Source organism: Neolamprologus multifasciatus, chromosome 23, assembly GCF_963576455.1.
Source record: "Neolamprologus multifasciatus chromosome 23, fNeoMul1.2, whole genome shotgun sequence".
NCBI classification, from domain to species: Eukaryota; Metazoa; Chordata; class Actinopteri; order Cichliformes; family Cichlidae; genus Neolamprologus; species Neolamprologus multifasciatus.
This window is the reverse complement of record NC_140460.1, coordinates 6356940-6376829: the sequence shown is the minus strand read 5'-3', so window position 1 is coordinate 6376829 and position 19890 is coordinate 6356940. Positions and strand designations below refer to the sequence as shown.

Genomic DNA, 19890 nt, shown 5'->3' with positions numbered 1-19890 from the left:
CTCTGTGTTGTATGAGCTGTTGATTTTTGTTTTCTGCCATTTTTTAAAAAAAATAGTAGATTTGTTTATGTTTTGTCTTTTTTTTGGGGGGGGGGGGGGGCTACTTAGTAAAGAAAGGTCTAGCGTGAGAAGCAGATGGAAAAACAAAATGAGTTGGGAAAAAAACAGATGAATGTCGCTTTTGCATTAAAGCGACATTAACAAAGTAGACTGGCTCACAAACACCTCGTAAAGTTAACAAACCCAAACTAAAGTGACCTAAACGCCATTCTGACTTTAAATTTGCATAAGTTTGAGTGGCTTATTTGTCTAATTTACATAACTGTTAAACTCGGTAGTATTTAAATATAAACTTAAACCAGAAAATAAACTCGTTCCTCATAAACTCAAAAGAACTCAGAACCGGGTTTTGATGTTCAATAAATTGCAACTTGTCAGGTTAGTCTAAACGGCTTAAGCAGAATGAGCCATGGCGGTCTGGTGACACATGAGCCGATGGATGTGTGTGTTAAAGTCTGAGCAGCTTGTTGTTGGAGGGACGCGGGATGGCTGGTCGTGGACTAAATGATCACAGAGGCAGTCGATGACCATTTCCACCCGTTTGTCAATGAACAATGAATGCTGTAATGTAGGAGTGGGTTTCTGGACGCAGACCGAGCGTACTCTTGAAATAGTAATGGACTTTGGGACCTGAGAAGCTTTGCCTACATTTACTGTAGCAGCTTCGTGCAGAGTGTAGCGTTACAGCTCATCCTTCCCTAAGAACAAACCCAAACATGGTCCCGAACAAATTTCATTCCACTTCTGGGGGGAACTTTCTGTGCTTCATATTTTAGTCCGATGCATCTCACTTACTGTCTCTCTTTCCCAATCCCCATCTGGCAGGGCCTTAGACTCTGAGCCATAGTGTAGCGGAGAGTACACCCAGGTCCTGTCCTCTGGAGGCTGTTTTTACACACCCACCACAGCAGAGGGGGCCAGAGGGACAGAGGAAAGGCCAGAGGCACAGAGACAAGCAGCAGGGGCAGGCAGGAGAGAAAGACACAGGAGATCACAGGAGAAAAGACAAGACAGGAAATGAAAATTAGGGATGCATTAAGGAGGAATGTTGTTGAGACATACTGGAGAGTGTGAACGTTGAAAGTGTTTGGAAGGATGTGTTCATCCTGGCTGAATTGAACATGATGTTAATATCTTATACAAAAACAAACCAAAAAAAATGCTGTAAACATGTAAATATTAAGATGAACCTCAGTGATGTGTGCCTGAATCCCATGTCTTGGTGTTTTGTAACATTTGGACTAAGTCCTGGGGAGCAAAGCAAGGGATGAGTTGCTAAATCATCCAAGCGGGAAGTATGAGGAGCGAGAAGGAGGAGATGGGAATGGCGAGCGGGGGGGTAGCCAGGATGCCGGGACATTCAGACACAGACACAGAAAGCATCCTCGTCAAAGAAAAGCAAGGGAACAAGATGTCTTTTTCCCCTTTTCCAACAAGCAAACATGCCTTTTGTTTTGTGTTGTTGTTGTTCGTTTGAACTCAGTGTTGCTTAGAGTCTCTAAAAAGTCTCGCCATTATCATTCTCGGGGTACCAGCCCTTTAAGATAGGGAAGCCGCTCCAACACGGCAACAGGTAACAGGGATGGAGGTGGATGTCACACACTCACACGCTTGCACGTGTATATTTACACACACACAAAGCTCAGCACATTGCAATAAACACACTAACTACACAGGTGCAAAGAGAAATAAAGCAAGCTGTCAGTGAGTGAGGAAACAATACTCAAAAGAAGATGAATATAAAAGAAACTGTCAAATAAGAAGCTTCCTGTCATTTTTTTAACCTGCTGAGAACAGGTTTTGTTCTTTAGTGTCAACATGATCACAAAACAACACAATCAGTTGATCAATCACAAGAATCACAACAATCCAAAAAACTTTGTTTCCTCTCAACACAACAACGGGAACAGCTACTGTTACAAGGCCACTGCTGTCTAACTTATATCTCACTTACTGGCTGACCAGACTGGCATTTCCTCCTTTGTCGGAAAGGAGAGACCACCCAGGTCCTCCCATCAGGAAACTGACAACAGCAGAGGTACATGACAGATGGACAAACAAAGACAGATGAAAAGCTGAACATAGGGTGGAGGGGGACACGGGGCGAGGAGGGAAACTCAAAATAAAACACTGACGATAAAAAAAGGAAGCATGCTGGGGTGAAAATGGAAAAGGCACGGATACACTGGATAAGTCGATGGTCACAGCTAGATTCACGTGTTTGGCTGCCGCCTCTGTTTTCATTTCCCGCTCGCATACAACAACACCATCTCGCCACTTTCATTATGGCTTCTGAAGAAAATCACAATAATGAGAACATGTGAAATAAGAGAGAGAGCATGGAGGGAGTAAACAAAGGATGTGAGGTGGAAAGGGAATGGCAAAAAACTGAACGCTTGAGCGACGAGGTGTAATGGGTTAATGGGGTGGACGTGAGAGGCGACAGAAATGAGAGTGGGCAAAAGAAGAGAAACAAACATATGATGTGAGTACGGATGTGAATCCTAAAAACTAAACTCCCAATCAATCTCTTCTTTTCAGTCTCGCAGCTGTGCTGTTTTTTATTGGTGAAATACACAAGCTTAAATGCTGACAAATCTTCAAAATTCAGACATATACTTCATTTCCATCTCTGGAAAATCTACAATTTAAAACCATTAAATTGTTCCAGCAGCTTGATAGACTATTAAACAGAGTCTTGGGATGATAAACTGGGTTTTTATGCATCACAATTCGCTCCTCCTTGCAGAAATGATGGAACAAATCTCACAAGCACTGAAATCGAATTCATATCGATTTTCTCGAGTAAAAACCGTTCCCATAATTTGGTGGTGTTAAAATAAGCAAACCAAAGTGTGCAGAAAGTCAGATTAAAGAGATATTTTTTATAGGAGTGATGTAAACGGATATTTTCTGCAGTCCCAACAGACCTGAGTGTGATCTTGATCTATCTAAAGCAAAGCCATGCCTTCCCTTGAAGGATCTTAAAAAGCTCATTCATGCTTTTATCACTTCCAAATTGGACTACTGTAATTCTCTCTACTCGGGCCTCACATATTCTTCTAGTCACCGGCTCCAGTTAGTTCAAAATGCAGCTGCGCGTCTCTTAACTGGCACTAGAAATTATGATCACATCACACCAGTTTTAGCCAACTTGCATTGTATCAATTTACCTTTAAAATTCTAAACAATTTGGCTCCCAGCTATCTATGCGAACTCCTCCATTTGTATATTCCTAATAGAGGACATAGGTCTTCCAATCAAATGCTCCTGACGCAACCGCGGTCTCATCTGAAGTCCAGAGGTGATCGGGCCTTTGCTATCGTAGCACCCAGACTCTGGAATAACCTCCCTCCTTATATTCCGTCCTCGGAGTCCATCCAGTCTTTTAAATTGCGTCTTAAAACTTAATATTTTGGTCTGGCTTTTGATTCAAACTAGTTTGTTATTTCGTGGCTAGTTATGCTGTTTACCCATATTGTTTCCTGCCCTCCTTTTAACAACAACAACAATCTTTATTTATAGAGCACATTTAAAAACCAGCGGTATACCAAAGTGCTTAACATATGAGACAGAGAAGTAACACGAGTATTATAAGGCCTTAGCAAAGTATCAAATATCCTCACAGGTCAATGCCACTAATACACAGGGGTAATATAAAATGCATATCAAAATAAAAACATAATAAAAGTACAAGTCATAAAAATATGTATAAGAAAAAATAGAATATGTCTAAAAGTCAGGTGTGAGCATTAACAAGCAGGAAAGGCAAGATTAAACAAATAGGTTTTTAACCGTGATTTAAAAGATTGGATGGAATCAGACGCCCGGATCACAATCGGAAGGTTATTCCACAATTCTGGTGCAGCCAGGGCAAACGCCCGGTCACCTCTAGACTTCAGCCGAGATCTAGGCTGCACCAAGAGTAACTGAGGAGATGATCTTAATGCTCTGGCAGGAACATACGATTTAAGGAGTTCCTTAAGGTAGCTTGGTGCTGTGTTGTTGGTCATTTTAAACGTAAGCAGCAGTATTTTAAATTGGATGCGGTATTTTATGGGTAGCCAATGCAGGTCAGCTAGAACAGGAGTGATACAGACAAACTTCCCAGTTCTGGTCAGAATGCGTGCTGCAGCATTTTTTTAACTGTTTTTTATTCTGTCTTATGCTATTGCTCTGACCGACCGTGAAGCACTTTGGTCAACTTTGTTGTATTATAACTCAATAATAATAATTATTATGCTATAGAAATAAATTTTAATTTCATTTGATTTCATTTTTTAAACACTGCTCCAGATTGTAGCATGTTAATAATTTCATTTGAAACTTCTGAGAAATCATTTCCAAAACATGTGTCTTGCTCTTCATGTGGGAATGAACTGGAACAGCACCTGAAGTGTTTAAGATTGGAACAAGCAGTTTGGGCAATCATGCAGAAATCCAATTTATTCTTCAGAGCGAGGGGAGAGCACAAAAAGACGAAAGGCTAAACTGAGTGGTACAAATCCAGTCTAAACACACTTGTCCGTACTCCTTTTATACTGTAGTTTGTGTTGTTGGCATTTCATCAGCAGCTAATAGAACAACAAGCTCTTTGCCACTCCATGAAGTCCCTTCTGAGCGCTCTGCCTGTGGCATGCTTCTTTGTAGTTACACTTCAGGATGTGTGTGGTGTCACTTTTTGTCACGCAGTGCTACAGACCCCCTGCTGCTGTGCACAGAGAGAGGATCTCCTGCTTTTGAAGCTTGAAATGGACGTCAGCCACAGCCGGGTAGATGAGAAGGCTGTTAAATAACTGAGGGAGCTCACAGACTAACCTGTTGGTCATTAAAGTTTCTCAAAGCCACATTAGAAGGTGTTTAATTCCTGACAGGCCAAGTGAGAATGTTTCTATCTGTAACTGTGATCACTAGCTCTGCTCTCCTTCACCCGATGCTCATACATTCATTTATAGCTACGCTTTTGGGCACACAGCTAGCACAATACTATCTGACAGTGCTGAGACTGAGCAGGTGCAAATTTGAAAATAAAAGCTTTAAATGTTATTTAGAAAAATCCTGTGAGTGTGTCTGAAGGTTGGCTCGAGATCATTTGAGACAGGAGCAACAAAGTGAAGGTATACATCACTCTAATATCACTCAGCAAACACTCCAAACCAAAGCGCACACCTGTGTTTAAAGAAAACATTTTGGGAAATATGCCTCTTGCTAAGAGGTAGATAAGAAGAGTGACTCGACTCTCACATCTAAACGCTAATCTACCTGCCAACAGGCTAAGCTGAGCATTAAAAACAGGATAACAGATATCAGTCTTATATCTTGCCTCCAGCAAGAAAGCAAAATGTTTCCCAAAACATTTCGATTAGCTGAAAGCACCACACACTGCAAACAAGAGCTGCGCACACTTTTTTTCCCGTACCAGCCTGATCCTCCACTCCTTTCCTGTAGTCTACGTGTTAGCGCATCTGTAGGACAGCGTCAAACAACTCAGTCTATTCAGTTAAGATACACCGACCCTGACTGGATATACGTGATGATGTGATGGCTAAAAAAACAAAGCCAAACTAAAAGATTAGAGAAGTGATGAAAGCTGCTACTTTGTGTTTGCTGCACATGTCCGAGGTTATGTTTGTACTTACAAAGTAGATATCTGTGATTGGCACGTCGTCGTCGTCGTCAACCGAAGCCTGACTGGTGCACCCTGAACCGGACACCTGGCTGGCCCTGTCTGCTTCCACCGCTGCCGCCTCCTTTGGGCTGTATGCGGCCTCTTCGGGTAGCCCCGGGGAGGAGGAAGCAGCTAGGGCAGACGAGGATGCGGAGGAGGCAGCCTCGGGTGCTGACGAAGAGCCTGAAGGTTCTGCTGCGGCACCGCCTGGAGCGTCTGCGCCGGCTACTTCCTGAACGTCACTGTGGAAAAACGAATGTTGTATTGTTAGAAAATGAATGCAGGCAGAGTCTCCAATTGGCAGCATTAAATTAGCTATTAATAGTTCTTTTATATGTATGCAGACAAGCACAACTGGATTACTTTGATTCAAGAAGAGCGTAGCTATGTGGTCAAAGTGCAGCACACAGTTTCAGGTATTTATAAAAATGTTGCATCCTGTTCAATTCACCTCACTTTATGTATTTTAACAAGAGCAGAAACAAATCTGCCTGCACATCCACCTACACACAGACCCACAGACGTTAAGAGCCATTAATTGGGTCACTTGCCATAAGCCACTTTCCAGCAGCAGGGCAGAAGAGTGGGACCAAGCTATTAGAGAAAATTCAACAGCTGTGCGTATATGTGCGGTGGGGATGTTTGTGGTTTAGATGCTTAAGCTTAAAGATTTGCCAGCTGGCTGTGTGCTGCCACAATCCTTTATTGTTCCTGGCCAGATCATCGACTATTAGGAAGGATTTAGGCACATCCACATTGCTTTCTCAGCTTCTGTGTTCGAGCTTAGCTCCACCAGAGGAAAAGCCCGGCAGCAGGCCAAGCAAGCAAAAAAAAAAGGAGACTTGGCATCTCCAAGTGAAGAACTGAATGGCTGAACAAACGAGGGGGGACGGGATGATTGTTGCCATGCAAAAAGATGCTCGTTTACTCAGTTCGTCTCAGCCCATTTCACCCCACCTCTTTCTTTTTATTTATTTATTAATTTTTTTAAACAAATTTTTTCACTACACAGTTTTTTCTGCCTGCCTTCTTCACAAATTGCTCCTTATATTTATCTTTTCATCTTCTAATTAAATATCCAATTTCTCCACTTCATGTCGGCCTTCTCACCTCCATCCAACCCATTTCCAAAGCTGCAAGTGTGTTAGAAGCAGCTTCTCAGAGGAGCGTTGAGGCAGTTAATCCATTCGCCTATCACTGTCTCGGCTGCTCTCGCCACCCCTTCCTTCCTCCCCGCCAGCTCTTTCGAGACCCCCAGGCCTCATGTCTAGCCACTGCCTTCTCACCATCAAACCCAATTATTCAGTTGGCTTCCCTTGGGCAACCGCACCCCAATCTCCACTGACCTGACTCCAGGAAAACTCCAGCGTGTTTACATTACGTCTGTTTAAGTCTGTAAAAATGAAAGTTTTTTACTTTTTGTTTTCAAAATCCAGAGATGCGTAAAGCGTTGCTCTAACTCTCTTTGTTTCACCTTGAAATTAAAACTAATTAGAATCAGAATCAGAAAGTGTGGGATAATCGCAGCTTTATGGGCGGTAGCCTCAGGCGTGAAAGCTTCCCGACCCACTACCCTACTTTTTCTGATTGTTTCCCCCATGTTTGGGTTTTTTTGATTTAGTGTCTGCACCATGTTCCCATTTAAAAAACAGGAGACAAACACTCCTTATGGACAAATTTATGCATGTGGGCACTCTCTCATAACCTAATTACTATAGATGCATGCCCCTAAATTCACCTGCAGCATTTATTTCCCCATAACAAGAGAACCCTGACCTCATGAACAAATGGGTTAATCTGCTTTCAGTGTTTCATGCTACACACTGTGTGTGTTTGTGTGTGTGCGAGACAGGTGAGGTGTGTTTACCTAACAGCTGGCTAAGTCCTGCTGAGACACAGACAGCAGGTTATTTATAGTATGGTGTCAAACTGAGTCATATGCTGTCGATGTATCGCGGTAATAGAGGAGCCTCGTTCTAGCTCTTTCTGTATTTGGGTCACATGTATGATAAGAGCTGCCTCTTTCTTTCACATCTTTCTGTCGTGTGCAGTGAAAAGGACAGAGGCTGAGACTTTGTTTCTTTTATTCATAATGGTCTGTTTTGTGCATGGTGGAAAATATTCATCATTAAGCATTTTTTGGGACTAATATGGCAGCTGTATTACATCTTTTTTTTATCTATTTTAAATGAGGATATTTTTTAAAAGTATACAAATACTTAGTCCGTTTACAGGTACTGAGAAACGCTTGCTTAAAGAATACACTTTAGACCAAAGCATTGTTTCGCGCCGCCCCCTAACTCTGGGTGAGGCCAACAGATAAAATAAAGATGGGAACCATGAAATAATGAACCCTAAGCTGCACTAGTTTGCTTGTGTCCATGGGAAAGACACTGAACTCTAAATGAACCCCAATGCATCCATTAATGTGTGTATGTGATGGATAAACCAGTGTGGATAAAATAAAAACCTGTAAATACACTTAAAGGCCTTAACTAGGTGCTAGAAACACTCCTTATGATTCTCTAACCCTATTGACATGATACCATCACCATAGCTGCAGATGCACGTTCATGATGCAAATCTCCCGTTCCACCACATCAAAATATGTTTACTGTGGAGACTATTTGAGTACAGTAGATGTTCTTTTTTTGCTTGTTTTCTCTTTTTCCCTCTCTCAACAGGTGATCGAGATGATTTTTGTGACACGATGCTTGAAGCAGCCATCAGAGGATGGTCGCATTGTGGTCATAAAGAGATCGACACGGTCAGCAAGAATGCAAAAGTAGACTTTGGTATATAAACGACGCTCAGTTAGTACTAAGCACCCCTTCTTTTGGACCATTCTCTGCAAACCTTAGAGATGTTTGTGTGGGAAAATCCCAGCACCAACAACCATGCCATGTTCAGAGTCAATCACAGTTTTGCTCCTTTTCCCTTTAGCACCTCTGCGGTGTAAAACATGCCACCAAAAGTTCCTCCAAAGGTTCCTGGTATCTATCAAAAAATCGTAAACATGTTTTGCAGCTGGCTGACCAACGATGTAAAAGTCGATGTTGGCACAGGTTTAGGATATTTAATTAAACTCAGTGTTATGTGAATACACAGGTTACAAGTGTGTTTCTGATGTTCTTGTAAATCAACTGACAAGAAGTGCATTCGTCTCTCCAACATCAGATTTTAAGTCTAAGTTTGAGGACGACTTGTGTTTACATAGTGTTTATCCTTGTGTTGTTGGAGTACCTGATTTCAGGTGAGGGCTGAGGAACAGAGAAGGTGGGCTCACTGTCGTGTCTCTTCAGCTCCACCTCCACTGTGATGGTCTGTTGATCCTCCTCACGCACACGCAGCTCCTCCTGGGTCCTGAAAACACAAGCAGCCTCGTATAAAAAGAAAAACACGCAGAGGAAATGAAACGCCGAAACACACACACGAGGAGGGAAAACGGGCCTAGTCATAAACACACTGACATCAGATTTTCTCCGCCACCCGCCCACCGCACCCAGGAGTGTTTAATGCTATGAAAACATACAACAAGTGAGTGTTTGTGAAACAAGCTGAGCTGATCCTGCCTAATACATTTTGCGACTCTGGACTCAGACTCACCTCCCATCATGGCTAAGCGACTGGGTGTGCCTCCTGAAGACAGAGGAAACACAGTCAGTAAGAGCAACGTGCTTTAAGCCTCACACTGGTGAATTCTGACAACACAACTTTAAGCTTAAGTTTAAGAAATAAGAGTTTGGAAATAAAACCAGTTATATTTCAGACTAAAGCATAACAAAGTCATTAATTACAGCGTTAACTGTCCCATATATGAACTTTAATATTTATAAGCTCATGTATAATTAAAAGGGCGATGAACAGATGGATTCCCTGTGACCATCTAATATATAAATGTTTTAAAAGATGTGTGTGTGTGTGTGTGTGTTAGTACCTGTAGCGGGGGTGTTCGGCCGTGTCAGAGGGAGATCTCTCAGGAATGGACAAAGAGGTGGTGGAGGAGAGCGTAGTGGCAATTGATGCTGTAGTGGCCTCCTCGAATGATGGAGGAGTACATGGAAGAAGATCTGGTCTCCCTGGTGGACAGACACAGTCATTACAGTTTATCTTGGAGAGAGCTGGTACCTGTCAGCGATCTTTTTTTTTGGGCATTTTCCTCCTTGGATGCCTCCTGGGCGAGGTGTTCTGAGCATGTTCTACTGTGAGGAGGCCCCAGGGCAAAGACAGGACACGCCGGAGAGATTATATCTGTCAGCTAGCCTGGGAATACCTCAGTGTTCCCCCGGATGAGTCGAAGGTTTTTTTCGGGGAGAGTGAAGTTTGGGTTTCTCTGTTAGGCTACTGCCCCCGCAACCCAGCCACATATACATGGTAGAGAAAGGATGGATGGCTGGAATATGCTGTTGTAAAACTATATACCGTGTTCCATCTTTGTTAATTTTATCATAACACACAGCAGGCAGTGTATTTACCCTCGTCCTCCAGCGTTGGGAAGCTGCGAGCTCCTCTCAGGTCGTAGATATTCTCGTCTCTCTCAGAGGGCAGCTGGCTGGCTGACCAAGCTGCACCAGGACCACCACACTTGGGCACCGTCAAGGACACACGACCCTTCTTTGACGGAGAGGACTTCAAAGCTGAGGAATAATTTACAATAAGGCTTTTATTTACAGTAATGAACCTGTGTGTTGTGTTGAGGGTTAATAGTTTGGGGTATATAGCTTACAGTATACACAGCCTCTAAGTGACAGTTTTTATGATCTCTCTCTCTCTGTATATATATATCTATATATATATATATATATATATATCTATATATAGATATAGATATATATATAGATATATATATAGATATATATGAAGTCTGAAATGAATTTTTACTTTTTAAAGACCTTTTTGGGAACTTGTTCTGTGTTAGTTTTTAGTGATTATTATATGGTTTCTTTATTTTCCCTTTTAATTCCTGAGAAAATCACTTTAGGTTAGGAATTTGTTTGGGTTTTGCGGAAACAGGAAATTGGGATTTCAAGTAGGGATGCACCGATACCGATACTGGTATCGGGGCCGATACTGTAAAATGTGTGTGTACTCATACTCGTAAAGGTTAACCGATACCATGAACCGATACCAACTTATTTCATTAATCAGAGGGTGGCTTGTCATTTCTGTTGTAGCTTTTTAGATTGGCCACTAGGGGGACATGCCGCGCTAAACAGGCACAGGGTTAGGCGAGTGACACTGGCGGATCCAGATAAAAAAGAGAAACTGGAGGCTGCTGTAGCTAGGCTAAACAAAATGTCAGCAGTGTGGACCGGAACAGCCAACTTTAACTCAGGTTTTGGAAAAGCGATGAAAAATGGCAAGAGAAAATTCACGGGCAGTTAAAATAACAGAGGCTCTGACTCATTTTATCGCTCTGGATGACCAGCCAATGCCGGCTGTGGAAAACATAGGATTGCACCGTCTTCTCAGCATACTCGAGCCGCGATATGAAATTTAAACCTGTCTTCCAATTCATTGCATTTGTGTGTGTGTGTGTGGTAGAAGTATTGTTTTTTTTACTCTGTATCAGCAAGTACTCAGATCCAAGTATCGGTATCGTATTGGTTTGAAAAAATTGGTATCGTTGCATCCCTAATTTCAAGTAAACATCGTGACTACATACACCATTTCTGAACATATATAAATGAATGTAAACTCTTATAAAACATGGAACACTCTGAAAACACATATTTCCGTGGGGTAGATTCTTGTTGGATATCTATACTGATAGGCATTGGGTTATGTTGCCACAGAATGATGAATGATGAATTCAAAGACATCGCAAAAATCAAAGTGAAAAAAACGATGCAGTCCATTTTGGTGAAATTTCATAGCAGCAACTCAGAATGGTGCTCATTAGTTTGTATAGACCTCAAGTGCTTGTATGCATGCCTGACAGTGTTAGAGTACGGTCCTAATGAGGTGACGGATGGTGTCCACGGAGATCTCCTTGGATCTCATGGATCACGGATCTCCCTCCATGGACATGCCTCCCCAGACCATCACTGACCCACCACCAAACAGGCCGTCCCGAACAGGCAGTTTAACATTCTCCACGGCTTCTGCAGACCCTTTCACATCTGTCACATGTGCTCAGGGTGAACCTGCTCTCATCTGTGAAAAGCACAGGACACCAAAGGTGGGCCTGCCAATTCTAGTATTCAGTGGAAAATGCCAATCAGGCTGCACATTGCCAGGCAGTGAGGGGGGCATAAAATGTCAGGGGTGTCCACCTGTAAAACCATTCCCGTTTTGGGGGTCGTCTCATTGTTACCCCTCCCGTATGCCTGCTTTTAATTTTATTAGCACCAAAGCAGCTACAACTGATTAACAACCCCCTCTGCTTAAATCTAACCTTAGCTAACCAAGGCTGAAAATCTCATACACATACCCCTGTGTACTCTTTACAAAATGCTTAAAAGCAGTGAAAATAAAAGCAAATAGAGATCCAACAGATGTATTTTCCTAAAATGATATGAAATAAAAAATCTTTCAGCTGCTGTATCTGATTTTTCTTATCAAGACTCGACACTGAAAGCGACAAAACCCTGGTGTGTGGCTCTCTCCTTCTCTCTACCTATGGCAATTTCTTAAATGAAACTCACAGGAGCTCTTCTTGAAAACTGTGGTGCTCATGAACTTCAAGAATCTGTCGGCATAGAATCCTGGCCGGTGGACCGATACAGTGTCCTGAGGGAGAGACAGAGAGATTAATGAGACAAATGGTGCATGAATAAAATGATCAAACTGGTGCTCGCAGTAGATTAAAACTGTCTGTGAGTTCTTCAGTGACCCATTTCAGTAATTCTTCTCTCTGGGCCAAACCACACGAGTGAACGACACCTGCTACAGACACGCAGAAACACAGTCAGACGAGGCTACGGACCCAACTCTTCATTATTTATGTTTCAGCAGATGGAGATAAGACAACACCAGCGGACTGACAGATGACACTTGGTGTTTGGTTTGAGACAGAGGACAGTAGGGGCGGCGGAAGCAATGAAGAGAGAGAATCTCAGTTATTAGCTTTTTTTGTTTCAGCATCACTGTTGCTCAATATGTAATGTTGCGCGTGGCTCGGAGGTCGTGCTGAGGATCCATTGTCATCAGCAACGGTGACGAACAGGACGCTGTTTGCTCTCCCACACGTCTCGCTTGTCAGGGTGTTTCGGAGTGGGAGCTTGGAGTAAAGAAAAGAGGCGGGGAGATTGATGGGACTGATTTTCTGCTGTAAATCTTTCTGAGTTTAAGTCAGCAAGTGATGCACTGTATCAGATTCCATGTAAAATCAGACTTGGCAGAACAAAATATAAAATACTGTGTGTAGGCAGCTGCTGATCTTAATGGCTCTGTTTATGGAAATAACGCTACTTAAATGAATGTGGTTGCAATTTGCTAATAATAAAGTGTTTCTACGGCATTACAGTTTTAAGGCCCACGTATTTTTCAGAATGAGCAACGGACAGTGTTACATTGTTTTAGTAGTGGTAGTGGAGGAGATATACCTATGGTTTTATAAATAAATTAATAAATAACACTTTACATACAATAAACAACAGATTAATGTTAAAATTACGGAGCAACTGAACTTTTAAAATATGAGTGGACTGAAGATGTAACTCCATGGTGTCGTTCTTGGGATGTGTGCTAAAGGCTAAGATATACCCAGATGGTCTGCATAAGTGGACTCTGCAGTATATGTGGGATAATCTATCATGAGCACAGGACAAAGGACAAAACTACAAGTCAGCTACACAGTACAGGAGCTTCTCAGCTGTGGAAACCCATGCCATGAAGCTCCCTGTGGACGATTTTTGTGCTGATGTTAATGCCAGAGGAGGCTTGAAGCTCTGTATTGACTCAATGTTATCGAATCAGCAGACTGTTTGAGACTTCTATGCACAAAAGAGCTTTTGTCCATTTAGCACCCTTGACTTGGGATGAACTGCAGAACTGGAAAATAACTAAATTAATTTGATTTCATTTAGTGCTTTTAAAGCAAAACTAGGCTACGTCCACACACATACGACTCGGTTCTGCTTCTATGCCCCATCTTTGTTTACGTTTTCCCACCGAGGCTTCTAGACTTCTGATTGGCCAACATTTCTGCACGGTTAGGAATATATCGCCATCTGTTGCTTTGGCATGTTCCTAGCAGCGTTTTCCTTCGTTTCTGCCTTTACGTGTGGACGGGATTATTTTTTAAAATGAAAACGGAAAATCTCAGTTTTCAAAAATACCCGAGTACGTGTGGACGTAGCCTAAGAGTCCCTGAGGCCAAGTCCATAACATGCAACAGTTTCAATTAGATTGTTTGTCACTTTAACTGAATTTTATTTAATTCTATCTTTATTTTATTTAATTTTTCATTTATTTTTTCACGTGTGTTGTTGCTGCCTGTATTTAATTGAGTAACTGTGAGAGACTTGCTGCTGCCTATCTTGGCCAGGTCTCCCTTGAAACAGGTTTTTAATCCCAATAGGATCCTCCTGGTTAAATAAAGGTTAAATAAATAAAAGAAAAAGAAAAAACTTCACTCTGTGACACTGCCCTGTAACTTTATAGCAACACTGTCACTACTTTGCGGTGATTCCTAAATGTTTCCAGTTTGCAATAATACTACTTAAAGTATGCTGTGGAATATTCAGGATGGAAGAAACTTCACTGACTGACGTGTTGATGCGGTGGCATTCAAATTACAATACAACGCTTCATTGCGTCACAAATGGCTGATTGATTGATTTTATACACCTGTTGCAAACAGACTGAAAACACCTAAATTCAAAGATGAAGAGACTGTGAGGCCCATTAACTGTTGACATACAGAGATATACTGGTATTATATACAGTAGCATAAGGATTTGTTGATAGTACATCAAAAAATATAATTTAAAAAAAAATTAAAATGAGTTCAAAATGTACTTGGGTGGTACAGTGTGAGATTTAAAAAAATCAATTATTTCTATGTATTCAAAATAAATAGCAACTGACTTATTTTGAATAAAGCTCTAATAAGCAAAACCGGATAAAAGGAAAGACGGATGGAAAGTCTGGGATAGGTGTGGATTTACAGGTTTAGCCATGTGGATGGAGAAATAATGACGCAGGCAGGTAAGCTGACAGAAAATTGACATTTTGTGCCAATAAAACCTCTTACGATGTCGAAGCTCAGGAAAGAAACCCAAAAGCTAAAAAACTCACCCCGTCATGAACCAAAGCCTTCCACGTGTGTTCCAGCTTCTTAATTAACCTGCAAAAACAAAGGTGGCATGGAAAACATGAATAAACCTAATGAACTTAAAGGTGTTTTAGTACAAAACACTGTGGCAGTAGTGTACAGCATGTACACATTATTTATGTCAGCATCATGCAGACGTTTGGCTGATTTCTAAGATGATCACCTGTAAGACTGCAAGATGTCAATGATTCCGATGAAGAGAAGAAGCCTTTCTCCTCTTCCGCTAACGGCGGGGATACCGCCCATCCTGAAAGGAGAAGAGAAGTAAAGCTAAAATGAAATGTGGCAGGTTTGGGTGCCATTAATCTCCAGACATCAGCTTCTCCACAGAGTTTATTTGATTTATTTTTCTCTTTCTTTTCATCATTAGTCAGCTTTAGGATATAAAACAACATTTAATATCAAACTACAACACTTATTCAAAATAAATGTATCTAGATTTAGCCGTACGACTCTTGGTTGGGTTTAACTGAACAGCTGTGGAGAGGATGACAGCATCGGGTCTGGTTCATCTTTGCAGTCTTCTGCTATTCCTACAGCTCATTCGGGTAACTGCAGGCATCCAGGCATTCACCTTTGACTAAATAATCCCATAAGTGCTTCTCTGCAATGTGAATACACTCATACCCTGTACCTTCAGTGCCTTTTAAACTTGTGACAGAGAATCTGATTTAATGAGATTTCAGAGTCAGATGATGTTTCTACCAGAAATTTGGCTTATGAGAATAAACCTATAAAGGCAGGAAATGTTGGTTTCTTTCTACTTAAATCTAAGACTATAGAGTATTAGGGTACTTTAATGAATACTCAGATTTGTTAAGGCTAACTGCATCTTAGCAAGTCAGTAGGGTTTTAGTCTCTGCTGAACCTTTAATCTACACTGAACTCAACATTCGGACAAAACCGCTGATTGCTTTATGGGCAAGATCTGAAGTTTTGCATTTTCTTCAATTTCTTTTGAATTTCTCTGAAGTTGTGTATATTAAGCTCTAAGAGGCAGCACCAAAAAATGCAATTATCTTTTCAGGCTGAAAGCAGTTGAAATTGAAGCACTGAAATGGTTTAAATTTAATTTGAAGGAACTAAAGTGTCGCACCAAGTGTGAGCATTAAAAGGGAACAAAAAGCTGAAGAGAGAGAAGAAGCGTAACGACTGAAAGCAGAATAACTTTAGGAGGGAGAGTAAGAGATAAAGGTAGATGAATAAGTTCTAACATTGTTATTTATCCTTCAGGTTGTTAGCTCGAATAAATGCGGAAAGTCGGACACATGCACTCCCAAAAGCCTCTGCTGTTCTCCTCTCTGGCCAAACTCACGTGTCGTCTGTGTCAATAGACCCTCCGCAGGCAGCTCCCCCCTGGATGGACTCCATGGCTGTGGAGTACAGAGCCTTCTGCTGGGCCACGGGCCTTTTCTCATCGCTGTCACCCTGGGAGCCCTCCATCTGCCTCTCCCTCTCCGCTTGGTCGATGTTGTGGACCCCAAGCAGCAGGCTGTAGTCCATGATCTTAAAGCTTTCCAGCACCTGAGCACAGGACAGGCAAAGATAGTTGTCAGCGTGCAGTACCTATGAGACACGCAGCTTCCTGACTGAAAGCTTTTATTTTTTATTATTTTAACATATCCCCAAGAGAGATATAAACCAATAACCGTGGAGATGTTAATGCTATACACAAGACAGAGTGGTGCATGGGCATGCCCACACTGATAAACAATGTATGTGACTGCCAGTGAGTGCACACACACTGCTTTCCGAGTACTGTAAATGGAAACAGCAGACAATTATTTACAAAAGAAAAAGCCAGTCAGCTACCAGACCAGACACCTCGTTAAACCTTGTACTCGTAACACAGCTCTAATTTATAGAAAGGGGTCCTGGGAATGCCAAACATCATAACCTCAAGAAAAGTTTTTCTTCCGTTCCAGCTCCCCTTTTTACTCTCATCCATCCTCTTTTATCGATCAGGGCACCATGAGTATCACGGGCTTCCCCACTCTTCCTTTTAAAGACTTTTTATATGCTTCTTCATCTACTATTACTCTTTATGAGCCATTTAACGGATCCTGCATCACAACAAGCAAACCAACTTCACCATCTCCTCTCCTGCTGTCTGTCTCAACAGAAAACATAAGTAAAAAAGCTAAAACTAGTATTTGCATTTAGCTGTATATTCATATTTCTCACCAGGCAGTCTCTCTGCAGGGTCTTGGTCAGGGCATTGCAAGTGTCCTGGTCCATCATCAGGCCATCCTGCAAGTCTTGCATGAAGTCCAGGTCTTTGAAGGTGGGCCTGGCCTTCTCCCTCTCCTTCTTGGACGCTCGCCTCTTGTAGGTGGATCCCTTCAGGTCGTACTTGAGGTGCATGCGCACCACGCGGGGGAGGACATTGTTCATAACAACCACGCGGATGTTCTTGCCGCCTGACTGGACACAGTAGAGGCCGAAAAACTTGGGCAGCAAAGTGCGAGGGTTCTGATTCAAGTTCTGGAGATGAGAAGAAAAGAGGGAGAACATGAGAAATGAACACCATAAGGAGACGCTGTGAGGGATTGAGCCGAAATACAATATGTGTGAGGTACAGTAAGCTCACATGTAACAAAAATATATATATCTTTTAGAAGTTGTATGACTTCAGGCAGTGTTTCTGACACTGGAACAGAAATTGTTGCTTTTGATTAATGATATAAATGAAATAAAAGCTTCAAAACAGCACAAAAAGGAACGCCACTGAACACAAAGAGGCATTTTTCTCCTCATGGGAACGTGAGGGAACGAAACATACACGAGGAATAGGATAGCTGATACATGTTACGCAAACAGTTGACTGACAAACAACACATGATTCTCAGTGTACACACACTTTGGCTACGGTTACATATTCACCACCTGATCGCAACAAGATCCATTACATAACAGAGAGAGCCAACAGAAGAAGGTTTTTCTCGCAGTGCCATGTCATGTATATCAAAGTGGTTACTGGGGATTGTATTTCTGTAGCCACAGGAGAAGAAAATCGTACTTAAAAAGCATGACTCGGGAAAGAGTCGTATCAAAGCGGAATTTAAGCTTTTAAATTTACTGAAAGAACAAAACCCTTTGATGCTCCACCAGAGCTACCTGTGCACACAGTCAGAATGAAAGGATGACTGACATTCTCGGTGCGATGATGTGAATTTTTATGTTGTGATTTTGTTTACATGTTTTACTTGATTTACTTATTAAAAATAAAGCAAATAATTAATGGTTACAGTTCTACAAAAGACTCTAAAAATAAATATTCAGGATGGGATTCATGGCTCAACAGCAGTTATAAGATGAGCTGCAATCATGAAATTTTGTGGGTTTGTAGATAAAAATTTAAATATGTAATAGGGCTGTGCGATATGACCAAAATCTCATATCCCGATATAAGAATTCTATCGTCCTGATAACGATATAAATCACAAAAATTTAACATTTTCTGTAAATTCTGTGAATCTCGGGCAGCTCGACTTGCGGGAAGTGTTTCCAGCTGCGCGTCATGTAGCTGGAGTCGAGTGTTTTAACCCGCGCATGAAACGATACATTTTTAGACATAAGTTGTAACGGCCGCCGTTTTCTTTGTGAGTATTTATTACACGGCGTGCTGCGGGGAAAAGCCTGTTCTAACGTTTGAGTCTAAGGTTTATTTTTTAGCACCTGGTGGCTCTTTTTTAATTCTCATCCGTAAATAATCTGCTCTTTCACGTGATTCAGTTTATTTTGAAAAGTCTCAACAGGATCTTGAGCTTTATTGTGAAAGGTTTATGTGGAACATAACAAGCGGACACGCGATGCTGTTACCGTCGTTGTTGCTAACCACAACGCATAAAAACAGGCGCTAGTCCGTCCGTAGTGTGGTTATATAAAATATAAGAGAAAGAGAGAAGTTTAAGAATTTAATATAGCCACTACAGTGACCATCAAAACCATGAAAAATATTGCCGTAAACAGATTATTTTGCGACACCACGAAACAAACGATAGCGTAAAATGAAACAGACGTTTTTATATCGTCATCCGATATATATCGTTATATTGAACAGCCCTAATATGTAATATTTCATCCTAGTTCTGCTGTAGGTTTCTTCCTTTTACAAGGTTGTTTTTCCTTCCCACTGTTGTCAAGCACTTGCTCATAGTGGGTCATCTGATTGCTGGGGTTTTCTCTGTATTATTTTAATGTCTTTACCTTACAATATAAACCGGCTTGAGGTGACTGTTGCTGTGATTTTGCACTATATAAATAAAATTGAATTGAGCTGAATATATAGCATCAAACTGACTTGACTCTCATCTCGAAGAACATATGTCATAGCGAGAGCTGGTCTCTGGCTAGGACTTAAAGACCAAACAGGAGTTTTCAGCGTAAAGGTCGTCGGTGTGCACACCCAGGTTGTTTCTTGCTGCTTTTTCCCTTTTTTTCAATATTTACAAGGTTATTCACTGTGAAATTTGTAATGTGCTGAGGCACCTGAGGGAGAATATTCAGCATAAACAACCTGAGTTGCGATGTATGCCAATAAATAACACACTGAAAAGTCTGGAGCTGAAGCCACTCTGACAAAGCTCTGGTTTACTAATCAACCTGATTGCCAGATTTGGCTTCCTGCTATTCTTCCATTTCTCAGAAATGTAAGTCAAGTTGAAGAATCACTATTTTGATACACTGGAGGAGATCCAGTGGGCACTGCAGATGCTCACGTGCAAGTGATGAGAAGGGGACTTACACAGAGCGATCTAAAAATAACAGCTGTGGAAGGAGCGCAGCGATGCCTGAGGAGTCCGGCAACAAGGGCTGAATTCATATCTGACTGTTTTTTAACATTTTTGTGCAAAGTCACAGTCAAACTATTATCACTGAA

General features: G+C 41.6%; 1 protein-coding gene and 1 long non-coding RNA gene across 6 annotated transcripts in view; both read right to left on the bottom strand.

Moving 5' to 3' along the window:
* pip5k1ca (phosphatidylinositol-4-phosphate 5-kinase, type I, gamma a) overlaps positions 1–19890 on the bottom strand; it is a 56384-nt gene that overhangs the window by 4235 nt on the left and 32259 nt on the right. The window contains exons 7-18 of one of the 5 annotated variants that reach the window (XM_085152046.1): positions 17193–17492; positions 16324–16532; positions 15172–15255; positions 14972–15020; positions 12376–12460; positions 10204–10365; positions 9666–9807; positions 9335–9367; positions 8972–9091; positions 5700–5970; positions 2015–2083; positions 856–945 (exon numbers count right to left, since the gene is read on the bottom strand). In XM_085152046.1, coding sequence (XP_085008172.1) covers positions 856–945; positions 2015–2083; positions 5700–5970; positions 8972–9091; positions 9335–9367; positions 9666–9807; positions 10204–10365; positions 12376–12460; positions 14972–15020; positions 15172–15255; positions 16324–16532; positions 17193–17492 — 1614 coding nt within the window. Of the gene's footprint in view, positions 1–90; positions 946–2014; positions 2084–5699; positions 5971–8971; positions 9092–9334; positions 9368–9665; positions 9808–10203; positions 10366–12375; positions 12461–14971; positions 15021–15171; positions 15256–16323; positions 16533–17192; positions 17493–19890 lie in introns of those variants that run through there. The other 4 variants (XM_085152045.1, XM_085152048.1, XM_085152047.1 and 1 more) reach the window with 4 other exon arrangements.
* LOC146490837 (uncharacterized) lies at positions 13234–14965 on the bottom strand. The gene is made up of 2 exons (XR_014872480.1): positions 14471–14965; positions 13234–14438 (listed from the first exon to the last, which is right to left on the bottom strand). It is a non-coding gene; the product is annotated as an uncharacterized LOC146490837 (long non-coding RNA).